This window comes from Abramis brama (assembly GCF_963993115.1).
Source record: "Abramis brama genome assembly, chromosome: 7".
NCBI classification, from domain to species: domain Eukaryota; kingdom Metazoa; phylum Chordata; class Actinopteri; order Cypriniformes; family Leuciscidae; genus Abramis; species Abramis brama.
This window is the reverse complement of record NC_139969.1, coordinates 37,985,747-38,001,125: the sequence shown is the minus strand read 5'-3', so window position 1 is coordinate 38,001,125 and position 15,379 is coordinate 37,985,747. Positions and strand designations below refer to the sequence as shown.

Genomic DNA, 15,379 nt, shown 5'->3' with positions numbered 1-15,379 from the left:
TTTTCATATATAGTCCTAAGTCCTCGTAATTTGCAACTTGATAGCACGCAAACATTCTCGCTGGTGTGATTTTCACTTTTTCAGCCTCTGCTTTTCCGCCTCGTGAATGAATAATGTGCTATGCCATTGTACTGTACTTTCAGCTAATAAAATAAAAAATACTGCAATTTTCCTGGTGTTATTTATTTATATTAAATTTTTTTTATTGTTTGGGTCACTCAGCCCTTCTAGGCCAAAGACAGTGTTGGGATCTGAGTTTAAGGTTTAAGCTTGTACCTTATCAATTATTATTGCTTTAGTAATATTTATTAGGACTTTCCCGCTTAACAAAGTTCCAACAACATCTAACAGACTTCTTAAAGTGCAAGTAACTTGCAAGAATTTCAGACTTTTTATTTTAATTTTAAAATGTTTTCCCCTAAGTTTGAAATGGTCAGGAATTTGTTGACATTGAAGTGTAGATGAAATATTAATGTTGTTTCAAAATTAACTCTATACATCAGATAGCAAACATCATTACATTTCAGTTGTATTTTGTTTTAACAAAAGTCGTCACCTTTATTTCTATAGTGCTTTATACAATACAGATTGTTTCAAATCAGATATAATATATACTGTATATAGATATATTAACCAATATGCAGAGTAATAATGAAAAATTATGGGAAATAATGATTCAATGCAAACAGTTCAATGTTACTGTAAAGCAGCTCTAAAAAGACAATAGTGTCATTGATCAGCTGAAGTCAGTTCAGTGTTCAAAAGTGATTTAACATTGATCGAACAATATTATTTTTGTTAATTTCAATGTTGATTCAACAGCAGTGATGTAGAAACAACATCATAATGTAACGATGATTTAGTGACATTACTGTTGATTTTTCATTGAAATCTCATTGTTTCAACATTATTGCGGGTGCAAAAATTGAAATAACATCACTTTGCAACGTTAATTCAATGCAATAGCATTGACGCATTGAGCAGTTAAATATAGCCTACTTGTTTTACAGCTCCTATCTAGTTAAAATAGCCTATTAGGATTAATTTAAGATCTTAAATTATATGATAATATTTTTTTTTATTTTAATCCAAAAAAGTAATGAAGGTTAACTTGTCACATTTTAAGCAGATTTTGAAATTTTGTGTTCTAGCTGAGTCCATGTTGATTTAATTCAAAGCCTCTGAATAACTCTCACATTTTTTATCAATAATACTTGTTGTAATAATTCCTCTTGTACTAATACTTGTTAGTACTTGACTAACTTTAAAATTAAGTCAAAATTTATATTAAACAACAGTTGAAGGAGTCCAGAAGGTAAATACAAATGCAAACTCCTTAACAGGTGTTTAAAGTTTGAATCTTTATCCCAAATCAAATATTTGGTGAGATGATTTTTTTGGGTATAATCTCAAAAAAAGAACAGATTTTATCTTGGTTGTCTTGTATCTAATTTATGAAGGTGAGATAGTGTAATAGAGATTAGTTTCCGCCAGTAGAGGCGCTCGTGCAACCGAAGCACTGAAACACACCCGAGTGTATGAGAAGAAGAAGAGAAGTGAGCGAGGAAGGGATTCAAGGGAACATAAACATGAGAAGTGGAACACAGCCGTTCATTCTGCTCTAAATCTGATGTGTTTCAGACGGTGAGTATTTTCATTTGATCATTTATTAGGAGACAACTAAATCCAAAAGGTTAAAGGAGTCAGTTGATTATTGAATCACTCAGACATTCATCGAAATAAACCGACTGATGTTGTAGATTACGCTCGTGAAACGTAAACTCGTTACTGACTGACTGTTTTTCACATTTTTTTTTTTTTTAAAGATTGAGTTGTTTTCATTTTATGCCATGAACAAATGCAACCTGTTTTTAATGATGAATATAATGTCAACATAAACATTAGCTAGAGGAGTTAGAAGTTAAAGCTAGTAAAAAAAATAAACTCAAATAATTGAATTATTTCTAAACAGTTAAAGAAACAAAAGCTGAAACAAACAAAACATGGATAACTGAGAGCGATTGTAAGTGTGACGAGCAACAGCGACCACAATAGACCTTATTCACGGCAGCGCCATCTTTGATTGTGAACGGGGATGAAAGCGGGGCTGTGAGGGATGGACATGCATCTCTTCAGTGGGTGTGTGGGTTGATCAGATGACGAAACACTGCACAAATATAAGACATTTCAGTGGAGAAAAAACTCCAGACAATATGAGCTGTGGAAAATTATCAGTGATCTAGGAGCTTTATACAGCCTTTTACAGCGTATGACATTGAAAACAGAGCAAGTCTCTCCCTCACTTGTCATGGCCCCGCTCTGAATAAGGTCTATTCACACAAACAGAACATTAGTTTTTGGGTTGTAGAAACCAAACGTACATCTTTAATAATAAATAGAACCATATTATATGGATTCAGTATTAAATAGGCTAAACCATATCTTGTTTGTATTTATTGTTTAAATAATAAAAAATAATCCGAGCACATATCAACCATCATATGGAAGATTAAATAAAATTGAATTTGTCCATTAAAGATTGACTAAATTTCACAGGGTGCCCAGATTTTACATTTCTTCAGCACCAAATAACAATGGCTTCATCACAGATTTGTTTAATAATGACATTTATTCATAGACATTAAAAAATTTATAAGCAATTATTTGACTTAAATTTGAGTAAATTTGTTTCTTACCACTGAATTTAGCGGGACATCTTTTGGTCTTTAAACAAAAAAATTCTCGATTAACATCACGTTCTCTTCAATTAGGCGTTGCAAATCTCTCTGTAGTAATATTGAGCACGTTTACATGCACACCAGTACGCGGATAACTCACAAAAATCATCTTATTTAAATACTTATTTACTTGATATTTTAATGGTTTTATTTTGGTTCATCTACATCTACACTGATATGATGACGATACTATGGTAAAATTGCTGAACACAACCTTGTTTCTCACAATGTAAATTCGAACATAAAAATGGAAAGTCCAAAACTGTCGAAACTGTCGAATCGAATTTAACACACCAAAATGGCTGAAGACAACTATAACAGAAATAAATCACAACCTAGTCAAAGTCAAGTTTTGCTGTATCATAAAACATAAGAAACAATAACAACAACAACAAAACAACAATGTATGATGGTCCAAATATTGTGTTTCTATTCTCACATCCAGTCAAAATAGCTCCCAGAGTGACTGGTACTGTGACTTGATTTGCAGTGGTCTTCTTGTGGACAGGCGGTGTGATCAGCTGCTCTTCTTGAGCATACTGCATATTTCTGTGGATTCCCCTGATTCACAGGAGGCCCAACCAAAGAAATGAACATCAGTGCTGACACCCTTTGGATTTTTAGTTGAGCTCTTAGAGGTGTTATTGTGATGTTCATTTCAGAGAATCCCCTTTCACAGTCAGCACTGCTAACAGCAGGTGATTTCACTGCCTGTGCAGTTTTAGCAGTGACAGGCATTTCTGGATGGCCTTTGAAATCTCTGAATCTCCAGAAAAGCTGATGTCAAAAAGGTCACAGAGCTCTCTTATCTCATCCTCTCCGTAAAACACGGGCAACAGTGATGGCCAGGCTTCTGCCACAAGAACATTGATTTTGTCAAAAAGTGATTTTTCACTTTCAGTCACCATTCTTGAGCGCACACTTTCAGCCAGAGCTTCATAACATTTGAGGATCAACTGGTTTCACCCTAGGGTCCTTTTGCAGTGTTACCCCATAAAATCTTCCAGTCTCCACTGCTTCCATATGCCTACAGTATGGTCCAGGGTTGTGTTGTCTGGCTAAAAAAGTATCAACTTCTCTCTCTCTCTCAGGTGCACAGCTCGAGATAACGATATGGCCCGTGACTGCAAACTTTCAGATAATTCTTTAAGCTCCTCCAAAGCATCAAGCATGAGACCCATGTTCTTTATAAAGTCCCCTGATGAGCATCATGACTGGCTCTGCAGAAGTGAGCGTAAAGCGCCTCATGCATTGTCCACACTGCCTTCACTGCTCTGTGTGATGAGGCCGTCCACCTCACTCTCAGGACTCTGCCAATCCTCTTAACCACAATTCCCAATTCAGAGACGGCAGAACTGAGCTCCCTTTCATTCTTGGGGGATTGGTGGTACAGACAATACAATTTGTCCATGCACCAAAACAATTATCGCAGCCTTTGCGATTTCATTATTGCACTAAGCCATGTGTTTTCCAATTAGGAAACAAGTATTCATGGACATTTTTGTCTCTGTCAGTAGTGCCAAGCTGGAGTGCGAGCCAACGACCTTCCAGTTAACCTTACGTCCGTCACAGGGTTATGATAGTTTTGCAGTTTTAAATTAGTTTTTATTTTAATATCGTTTTCAAACTTGTTTTAAATTTCAGTTTAGTTTTAGTTAGTTTCATCAATGGTTTTGTTAGTTTTAATTTATTTTTTATTTTGCTAACACGTTTTTATTTTATTTAGTTTCAGGTTTAGTTTTAGTAATCATAGTTTAGCAGCGCTAACAAAACACTTCCAGTGTAGACCAAAGCGAGACGCTTCATTTCAGCAAAGTTTAATGTTTGCCGAGATTATAGTTAACTCTTGTGCAGACATCTTAATAATAAAAATACAATAATGGTTTGAGATTGATCCAAATAAATGGAACTTAAAAGTATACAAGAAAAAACTGACAAATTCAGACAAACTAATTCATATTAAAGATGAAATCATGTGTGTCTGTTTGTTTGTGTATGCGTGTGTGTGTGTTGTCCTGGTATTCCCTACATTGTGGGGAAATGTCTCCACATGGATGATAATATTATTAGCAGTTAATGTTTTGTAGAAACAGAGATAATAACAGCACCTTTCAGCCTGTCACCCTTCATGAAAATATGACATCTCAAAGATACAGCAGTAGGAGGCTACATTAATATTATTTTGTGTTTGACGGAGTTGTTTTGCTGTTGCACCCGCGTCTCGCACATGAAACGGCATTCTCTAAAAATGCTGCGCTCAAGTTCAACTTCTGTCTCATAACCTTGTGTTGTTTCCCATTCCACTGCCACAGACGCATCCTTTATGATCAGCCGCTTAGGACTAGCGATGTGTTCTAGGTTACGGCCCTTCATTGAGCGGTTAATCAGGCATTTCCCTAAACAGCCACAGGTCAGATTTTCTGCCACAGTAAAGAGTTTATAAATAAAATAATAATTAGCAAAAATAAATAGTTTTTGTTATTTCGGTAACTGTTGTTAGTTTTTAGTTTTTCATTTATTATGAATTTATTTCAGTTTACAAAAACGTTTTTTGTAGGGATGTCCCGATACCACTTTTTCACTACCGATACTGATGCCGCAGCTTTGGCTATTTGCCGATACCGATATCAACTAATACTTGAACTAATACTAATACTAATAATAAAATATATGGAAGCACTTTGCTCAATTAGCCACCTAAAAACATCTCACTCAAATGGAGAACAAATACTTCTCCAGTATATAGTCCACAACAACAGTTGATTATGAAAGACTTTCACCCTTTATTCAAACACTACAAAAAATTTAAAAAATAAATAAAAATACAGGTACTTCAGTACTTAAAGCTACCAACAGGTTTAAAGTTAAAACAACTTAAACAGCAGCATTCAGCATTGAAAACAAATAAATACAGAACTATCCCTCACAGTGCAGCTATGTGCAAATCACAGTAGTAATAACAAAAAGGCACTGAAAGACATATGTATAATATTCCAAATAAATAACATAACATTGACAAGCAGTTTAAACCTTACCTTGAACTTAAGCAGTTTAAACCTTACCTTGACCTTACTGAGCTGCTTTATTTTTAACAATTATAAAAATAAAAAATCACTTTCACAGATGCCGTTTCTCTGTAACAAAGCTCTTGAACATGTTTTACGTTTGCTCACAAAACCATGAGGGGCAGATTCTTCTTTAGGAAGATTCGTTTTTCAGCGGTCCTCCGACATCAGCCTGCTCCTTCTTTCATCAATAATATTTGAGGCTGTGCTAAAGAGCCTCTCACTCTCTACACTTGTGCAGGGAGCACAGATGAACTTAGCTGCTGTGGCTGCAGGGAGGGCAGTCAAGGTTGGTTTACTTTCCAGTAAAGCAAGGGATTGTCTGACCTTGGAATATTTGCCTCACTTAGGTAGGTCTCCACTTGAATTTGTGCACTTGTGGTTATCTTAGGAACAGGTGATACTTGGCTCTCCTCCAGGATTTCATTAAAGACGCTGCCAAGGCTGCTGGTACTTGTGCCTAACGCCTCCATCCGTGGAGTTTTGTCTGCTGGCTCAGAGGCTGTAGTTTCAGATGTAGTCCTCAACACTTCCTCCATCTTTCTTACCTCCACCATTAATGCTTCCTTTCGAAGTCTCAAAGTGTCTGCATTTGTGAAGTACCTGGTATGATAAAATATATCAAATTGTCTGCTCTGAAGACTTGTACTTGGCTAATACCATTTTTTGAGCTTCAAAGCTTCAGTAGTAATGAACATCGAATATTCGAAGCTTTGGAGAGAGGGGGCTGAACATTCTTCTCTCTAATAAAGGCAGTATTCTCTATGTGTCTGTCTGTCCGTTTGCATTTTGATTATTTCGAGAACGGTTCATCCAATCAACTTCACAAGGGAGTGCAGTGTCACATATATATATATATATATATATATATATATATATATATATATATATATATATATATATATATATATATATATAGTGCTTCATTCATTAAATAATTTTGATGAATTTATTCCTTTATAAGTTATAATTTTGCAGTGTAAGATTACAGTTAACACCTTTAAATATTAAATAAATGTATTCAATAGCTAGGATTTTTTAATTATTATTAAACCTAGAGAGTGTATAAATCAGCAGAAAAAAGTAATTCTTGAAAAAATCTGCTCAGTAATTTTATAAAATCTAAACATGTTGATAAAAACAAATTACTATTAGTACTCTTATAAAATTCATTCATGTATTCATAGATTTAACAATTGTATATTTATATATGAGTGTAAATAATTATATAGATCAAAGATCAAATAATTTAATTGTGTCAGTATTTAAGTTCCTCTTCCTCTGTTTGTTGTCCAGTCACTCTTACATTTAGTGTGTGTTGCTTTACCTGTTTGCCTGTTATTTAGATTCTTATGATTAAACCTTCGGGTTGGAACTCTTTACTTCATCTTCATCTGTTTGCCTGCAACCACCTGTGACAATTTAATTGTAAGGCAATAGATTTTTTTTTTTTTTTTTTTTTTTTAAAGAAAAGTTGGCCAGGAGTGTTAAATTAACTTTGAAACTTACACTGGTTCAAACTAGGCTACTGTACTGTATGTTTGATTTATGTTGAAGTGCTTGGGACATGGCTTTTAATTTTTGTTTTTGTGATCAGACTCACAAAAATTATATACAAATTTGGATTTAGATTTAATGGCTAATATATCGATTATCGGCTTTTGATTATAAAGAATTATTGGTATCGGCCAAATTTTCTAATTGGTGCATCCCTAGTTGGCATTTTATTAAATTTTAACATCTGAGAGTGTTAATGAAAAGAAGAAAAAGAATAAACTTTTAGATATCCTCATATGCGATGGACATTGATGCAAGGACGTTGGGCCCCTGTCACAGAACCAAGGAGTGGGCCCCTCACCAAACACCAAAGACTGCTTTGTTTTCACTACGATTTACAACCTTTATTTATAAGTTAATAATGCATTAAAACATTAGAATATAGCCTTTTCAATTAAGAAATCATTGCTTTAAAAAGATCAAGTGAAAATTTAGTAATAAAAAGAACAAAATAAAATTAGCCTACATATCATTTTTGTTGCTATGGTTATCACTATGTCAATCACTCTGTTTCAGGAGAGACTGAGCGGTAATTCAGTGGATTCACACCCTTATTCATACACTGTTGTCACTCCTGAAACAGTGTGTAGTGTGTTAGCAGCATGAAAAACTTCAATTGCAATAGTGAATGGGATAGACCTATATACAGATAGCTTGCAAAGTGTGCTTCCTTTATAATCACTGAACCTGTCAATCACTTCAGTTCAGTTTTACACTCTTTAGAAAACTCCTGTTATAATCAAAGAAGCACAATGAATCTCTTATTTATATTGAGTCTTCACTGTTTGTTATAATGAAAGAATTAGCGTGCGTTCAGAACTCAGTGAGCTCGCACTGAAAGAAAACTATGGCAATTTGGGTGGAGGGGATCCTGACTAAAATAAACATGTCTTATTGGCCACTGCATTCATTTGCTCAACAGACTTCTCTATGATTGGCTAGAATGTTCAATGCTGCAACTATTTACATTGCAAATGTTATGTTTTACACTCTGTTCAGAGCACAAACAAGAATACGCACAGGACCATTGAATGCAGGTAAAATCAGCGGGTATCTAATTACCCCTGTCAGACGCCCCTGGACATCGGTTATACTCATCTTTGGTAGCTCCTTTGAAGGCATCTTGAGTAAAATAGCTTTATATTTAATAAAACACTACAAAGGATCGGAAGCAGTAATGATGCAACCTGTTCAAAAGAACATGGAAGTTCGTTTTGCATAACCCACATTCCCATCTTCCTACAGGTGAAGAAGACAGCAGAAGGAATTACTCCAGGAGAAACAACTGACATATTATTTTAAAGATGGAGTTTGAGGAAGAACCCTGCAGAATGAGAGATGAAGATTCAGAGGAACAAACAGGTTGGTGCTCCCTTTTTAAGTGGAACACTGTGTCTTGGATTGACGCTATGGGGAAAGTCATCTGTGTAACCGGTGTCTGAAGCATGTGTGAACACAGTCCAATTTCATTGGCTGACAAAAGTCATTAGCGGAAGTATAAGAGGGTGCCTGTAATACATGTCATCTACTCTTTTGTCTTCCACTTGTTTGTATGCGCGTGTAAGACAAACACTCCGGTGGAGTGCCTCCGACTCACGAGGAAGCTGGATCATGATGCATTCGTGGTAAGGAGCTTTGTTCTTCTTTGATTCCTCCCAAGGGATGGTAATCTAGCGTTTGCATAAGCACGTTTGGCGCTCGAGGAAGTTGGAGGCAGTAATAGCAATGCATTGATGATAGCAGACTCTGTTCTCACTTGACTCTCGTTAGTGAGATAATCTAACGTTTGAATGGAGCGCGTTCAGCTCTCAAGTTGAATGCATTCTTTGTGATGCCGTTGCTGTGAGAAGTTCCACCCATGGTTATTAGGGTTCCTAATCTCATTGATTAATGTGGAATTTCTAATTCTAAGGTATTAGATGCAGAGAGTGTTGAGGTGGATGTTATTAATAAATCTGCTCCCTCTGCTGTCCACACACTGGAGAAGGTTGTACTATCTCCTGCAGCAGAATTAGCCATCAGTACCACAAAGCACATGGCAAATGAAATTGGGCGTTTAATGGTTGCTATATTTTCCACGGAGATGCATTTGTGATGAGAGCAACCATGGCCGTTTTGACACAGGATTAAAGCAGGTTCTTGGCAAAACGGGAATCGGAAACCGCTCTTCTATCGTCTGTTTCAGATGCATGCTGAGCAGTGCTTGATTGCGATGTTATATAGGCCAGGACTTCCCTTGCTATGAAGGCATAGAAGCTGGAATATTTTCTAGATTTATAGGAAATGATGATGAGTTAGGGGATGCTATCACTAGATGTGATATGTACCTCTTTTTATGGATGCGCCGCCTTGTGTTGATGCTTGGACTCCAGCTAAAGTAAAGTAGTCGATGTATGCTTGAGCATATTCTCACCCAGTGAGGCAGGCATTGGTTCCCTGAGAAGGGGAATGAGAGCTTCTGATTGCCATCCCATTGGGCCTGCCTGCATGTCTCCTTCAGCCATAAAAAGTTGATTACGTGTATTATGGGCACCCTCTTATACTTCTGGGGGCTTTGCTAATGATGTCATGGACTGTTGCCAGCCAATGATATTGGAGTGTGTTCACATGTGCTTCAGACACCGGTCAAGCTGATGACTTTCCCCACAGCGTAAATCCAAGTTGCCTTCTCAGGGAAACATGGTCATAACCTGAGATGGTTTCCTTAATTCTCTTTAATGACTGCTGAGGAACATTACATGAAAACTGACAATAAAAAAAAAAAACTTTTAAAAATGTAACTTGTTCAGCTACATTTCTTTTTTTCGCATTTGTCCTCCTTTATTTTGAATTGTGGGAACTTGATATGTTGATTTTTAGACTCGATGGAAGTGACTGGAGACAAACACCATCGGATTCAAAAACCTCATCATTTAAAGAATGAAGATGGAAATGCAGTCGTTTCAAAGACTGAAGAGGATGTCACACAAAAACAAGCTGGGAAATCTGGAAATGCAGTCGTTTCAAAGACTGGAGAGGATGTCACACAAAAACAAGCTGGGAAATCTGGAAATGCAGTCGTTTCAAAGACTGGAGAGGATGTCACACAAAAACAAGCTGGAAAATCTGGAAATGCAGTCGTTTCAAAGACTGGAGAGGATGTCACACAAAAACAAGCTGGGAAATCTGGAAATGCAGTCGTTTCAAAGACTGGAGAGAATGTCACACAAAAACAAGCTGGGAAATCTGGAAATGCAGTCGTTTCAAAGACTGGAGAGGATGTCACACAAAAACAAGCTGGAAAATCTGGAAATGCAGTCGTTTCAAAGACTGGAGAGGATGTCACACAAAAACAAGCTGGGAAATCTGGAAATGCAGTCGTTTCAAAGACTGGAGAGGATGTCACACAAAAACAAGCTGGGAAATCTGGAAATGCAGTCGTTTCAAAGACTGGAGAGGATGTCACACAAAAACAAGCTGGAAAATCTGGAAATGCAGTCGTTTCAAAGACTGGAGAGGATGTCACACAAAAACAAGCTGGGAAATCTGGAAATGCAGTCGTTTCAAAGACTGGAGAGAATGTCACACAAAAACAAGCTGGGAAATCTGGAAATGCAGTCGTTTCAAAGACTGGAGAGGATGTCACACAAAAACAAGCTGGAAAATCTGGAAATGCAGTCGTTTCAAAGACTGGAGAGGATGTCACACAAAAACAAGCTGGGAAATCTGGAAATGCAGTCGTTTCAAAGACTGGAGAGGATGTCACACAAAAACAAGCTGGGAAATCTGGAAATGCAGTCGTTTCAAACACTGAAGAGGATGTCACACAAAAACAAGCTGGAAAATCTGGACTCAAAGGATTTTTCACCTGCACAGAGTGTGGAAAATGTTACATGCATAAATCAGACCTTAAGCGACACATGAGAATTCACACGGGAGAGAATCTGTTCACATGCACTCAGTGTGGAAAGAGTTTCATACATAAAAGACACCTAAATGAGCACACAAGAGTTCACACTGGAGAAAGACCGTTCACATGCACTCAGTGTGGAAAGAGTTTCAAGCGCAAAAGCGTTCTCAACAGTCATCTGCGCTCTCACACTGGAGTGAAGTCATTCAGCTGTGATCAGTGTGATAAAACATTTGTTTTGGCATCTAGCTTAAAAGCACACCTTAAAGTTCATGTAGATGTGAAGCCACACATTTGTTCTTTTTGTGGGAAGAGTTTTTTAGAAATGCACTCTTTAAAACAGCATGAGCGTGTACATACTGGTGAGAGACCTCATATGTGCTTTGAATGTGGGAAGACATACACTACATCCAGTGCTTTAAAATCACACCAGAGAATTCATACTGGAGAGAAACCATATGAGTGCTCACACTGTGGAAAGAGTTTCTCTTACTCAAAATCCTTGAAAGATCACGAGAGAGTTCATACTGGAGAGAAGCCGCACCAGTGCTCTTCATGTGGGAAGAGTTTCAACCAAATATCTCATCTACAGACTCATAAGAAAAAGCATTGCCCGAAGTTGCCTCAATGAGCAAATGTCCATGTTCAGATCCATCACTCACAAATAATACACTCACAAGTAAATCATTTAACATTCAGATTAAATGTGCACTATGTAACCTTTTTTGTTCAAATTTAAATAACGAGTCAATATACATCAATCCTTCTTTCAAAATGTGTTTTTGTCTTACCCTAATTCACTATGGTAAGCCCGTTGTAAGTGTTTATAGTTCAGACCAAGCGGGATGCTTTTCGTGCGTAATTGCGTACTTGCGTCACTCGTCCGTAAGTGTCTCATCATATCCATAAATGCAGAAAAGTTGCTCCGGCTACTTTGACCCGTGTGGGAGTGGCATAGGTTAGTTGTCACAGCAAGCCAGAAAGGTTGACATGGAGAAGCTAAATCTCAAACCTCTGGGGAATCACCCATTTCAAACATACGCTGGACAGAGGAGAGTCTGCTGACAAAAGAGAACGCAAGAGCTTGTAATAAAACAAGAATCAACATTAGCTTTTTGGAGATGGCGAAAAACGTAGGGATTTAAAATGTTGTAAAAGTGACTCGGAACAGGTGAGTAAGGTATTTCATTGAACAGATAAATTGACATGTATCTCTCTAACAGAGTTGATTGTAAAGCATTATCTATTGTGAAGGCTCATTTCAGTATGGTGAGCGTAGCGCTGTGCTGGAATTTATTTTCAAGGAAGTACCGTGTCTATTAATGGGTAAAACTACAGTAACGTCTTCAGCTCCTCAGCTTGAGATCCTTTTCTTCTAAGCTGGTTGTATCTCTTAAGGCTAGTAGTCAATGTTTTATGAGCAATTAGATAACCATGTTCATTCGCACAGTCACGTTGAGCCAAAGCACCAAAACAATGGTATTTACAATCCCTTTTCTTGTATTATACTGTATAATGAAATGGAAATGTGTCTTGTGTGGATGTTCTGTTCCAGTGAAGTCCTGACAAAACTCAGCCTCAAAGGGAAAAGACATTGTCTATATTTTTTTGTAATTGTGTTTGCGGGGGTTGTTTATTAGTAGCGGCATGTGACCATACCAAAGGAATAGTCTCCAGAAGAGTTCAACAGCGGCCCAGATGAGAAGAGTACTTAAGAAAATTATGATTCACCTGTGACCCTTACTAAAGTTTCCATTCCATACAAGAAAGCTTTTTTTCTGGATAGTTTTATTTAAAATGATTTTCTAATTGCACTGCTGTGAATAATGCTAAAGTCTTAGGTGACACACATAACTGGAGTCTTAAAGTTAATTCTTTGAATTTCAAACTGTTCCTTTGTCTATACACTTTGTGCACATTCACACGCTTAATCAATCTCTGATCATCCTTCATCAATATTCTTTCAGCTTCTCTCTGAACTGCTGTGGGAATTGAGAAATTGATAGAATTGATTGAAATTTTGTGGTGATAGCTTTAGGAACAAAGTTTTTGTTTTGCATTTTTGTTTAGCCGAGCATCCAAAAATCTCTCCAAACAAGTGTTTTCGGTTTGTCATTTTATTGAACACAAGACCTACGCATATGAACAGAAACCACAAAAAAATCACAAAATACTTCTAATTATAAAAATGGAATTGATAAGTTATTAAAAAAAGACAAATAGACATAACCATGCTGGCTTTTACATTTTACTTGCCAAGTGTTCAATAAAACTCTCCAACTGATTCAATTCATGTTTTGTTTTTTTTGGTGTGAAAAACAATTATTTACACACACAAACACCACAATGAAACAAACATTATTGCAAATCAGATATATAACATAACTATAAAAACAACAATTATTTATGAAATGATGAAGAATGATGAAGAACCTTTATAATTTTTTGTGTATACTAGCATCACAGAGTTCAAAAACAGTTAGGCTCAATATTTCTTTCCTCCCTAGATTTTTGAGCGTGTGTGCCAGTCCTGGAAACAGTTCCTGCTGGGCAAAAAGCAAAGTGCCATGTTACACTTTGTGCAGGAAACGTATTGTTTTATTGTGGCACCTCACACACCTCTTCCATCCCAGAGTGCTGTCTTCTTGTACATATGCAGGCCTGTACATTTGTGAAGGCTGGTGTTGAGTTGTGTCTGGTTGGGCTGCTTCAAGACGCTCCTTTGTGAGCTTCTCCTGGAATGCTTTCTGCGTCAGTGGCAGCAAACGCTTGGCCTTCATTTGCCCTTTATGCAGGATAAATGCATTAACAATTGCAATGTCCAAGAGACGCTGAAACAGCTTCTTGTGTCACTTCCGGGTCTTATGTAGCAGATTATAGAACCCGATCAGTGCATCGGACAGATCGACTCCTCCCATGTACTTGTACAGGAGCTCAGGAATGGGAATGGTCCTCCTCATCCACTGACCCTGGTCCACCATCACTCTCTTGTTGACAGTTTGTCCTCCATATGCCTTATGCATTGAGGAACACATGACCACCTCCCATGTGTTCATCCATTTAACAAAAAAATGCCATATTTCCTTATCCATATGATGGTTCTCCTTTCAGCTTTTTTGGGCATGTCATTTTCCCTTGTCTGTGGAAAGCCCTTCCTTCTCGTTCTGATCGTGCCACATGCACCCGTCTGTAGCCCTGCTTGGTCTTTGAAAAGGTCTTGAAAATTGTCCACATACAGTTTGTATACAGTGCCTAGCAGAGCAAAGCCTAACAGGGACATGTGGCCCTTTTCCCCTCATACACAAAGAAATGCCATGTGTATGTCACAGTGTCTGGTTGTTGTCCCCTGGTTGTCCTCTAGAGGTCTCTCCCCATACCGTCACCACATCTTCATGAACTGCAATTCCCACAATCCTTTGTCGGCACTTATCACTATCATTGCACTCAGCTGTTCTCACTTACCTTGTCAGTATTTGTGTATTTATACCCTGCCTGTTGTATCATTCGTTCTGGTATCCTTGTATTGTGTCACCCGCTTCTCTGTGTTTCATGCCTGTTTATTTTCTGTGTTTTGGACTGCTATATGGATTTCGACCTTTGCTTGTTACTGGATTATGATACGGATTACCCTAAATAAAACTGCACGTGGACTATTGCCGTTTCGTGTGCGTGTCGTGACAGTGTATCTGGTAATTGATTCAGCCAGAACAAAAAGCTTAAAGCCCCACCTAGTGGGCTTGGCCTTCATTGCTTAAGGCCAATATGAGCTTGGTTTGCCAAAAATCTCTCACCAGTTGAGAGATGTTGATTTGGTTGGTAAAATGTCTTGCAGGCAGTGATGAGGCCTATGTAGAGATGCTTTATTTGGTACAGAGGGTCGTATTAATCAGTGCATCATCAAATCGACCAAAAATTATCCCGGGACATCACTGAAGGTGGGAAACTAAAATCGTAACCCAGCTTTTTGACCAGTTATCACTCAGTTCACAAGGTCCATGTAAATGATCAGAGACAAATAATCATTAAATTCGTTCAAGGTGACAGTTTGCCAGTTGTATTTTTGCTCAGAGTTAGACAATTTTTCTGTGTGTGCATTTGTACTCGGTATGATCTCCGAGACCACACTTTTG

At 37.4% G+C, this 15,379-nt stretch overlaps 1 protein-coding gene across 1 annotated transcript; it reads left to right on the top strand.

The window, feature by feature from the left end:
- Window positions 1-1,528: 1,528 nt before the first annotated feature.
- LOC311086239 (uncharacterized protein) lies at window positions 1,529-13,533 on the top strand. Its single transcript, XM_084119022.1, has 3 exons — window positions 1,529-1,644; window positions 8,606-8,722; window positions 10,220-13,533. Exons 2-3 carry the CDS (start codon window positions 8,665-8,667, stop codon window positions 11,878-11,880), a joined length of 1,719 nt encoding a protein of 572 aa, XP_083975148.1. The 5' UTR covers window positions 1,529-1,644; window positions 8,606-8,664; the 3' UTR covers window positions 11,881-13,533.
- The last annotated feature ends 1,846 nt before the right edge of the window (window positions 13,534-15,379 follow it).

Excerpts from the sequence above, each read along its gene's own strand:
- LOC311086239 (XM_084119022.1), top strand. The coding sequence starts at position 8,665 with ATGGAGTTTGAGGAAGAACCCTGCAGAATGAGAGATGAAGATTCAGAG. Across the intron at positions 8,723-10,219 it reads AGATTCAGAGGAACAAACAG|ACTCGATGGAAGTGACTGGA; the intron begins GTTGGTGCTCCC and ends GTTGATTTTTAG.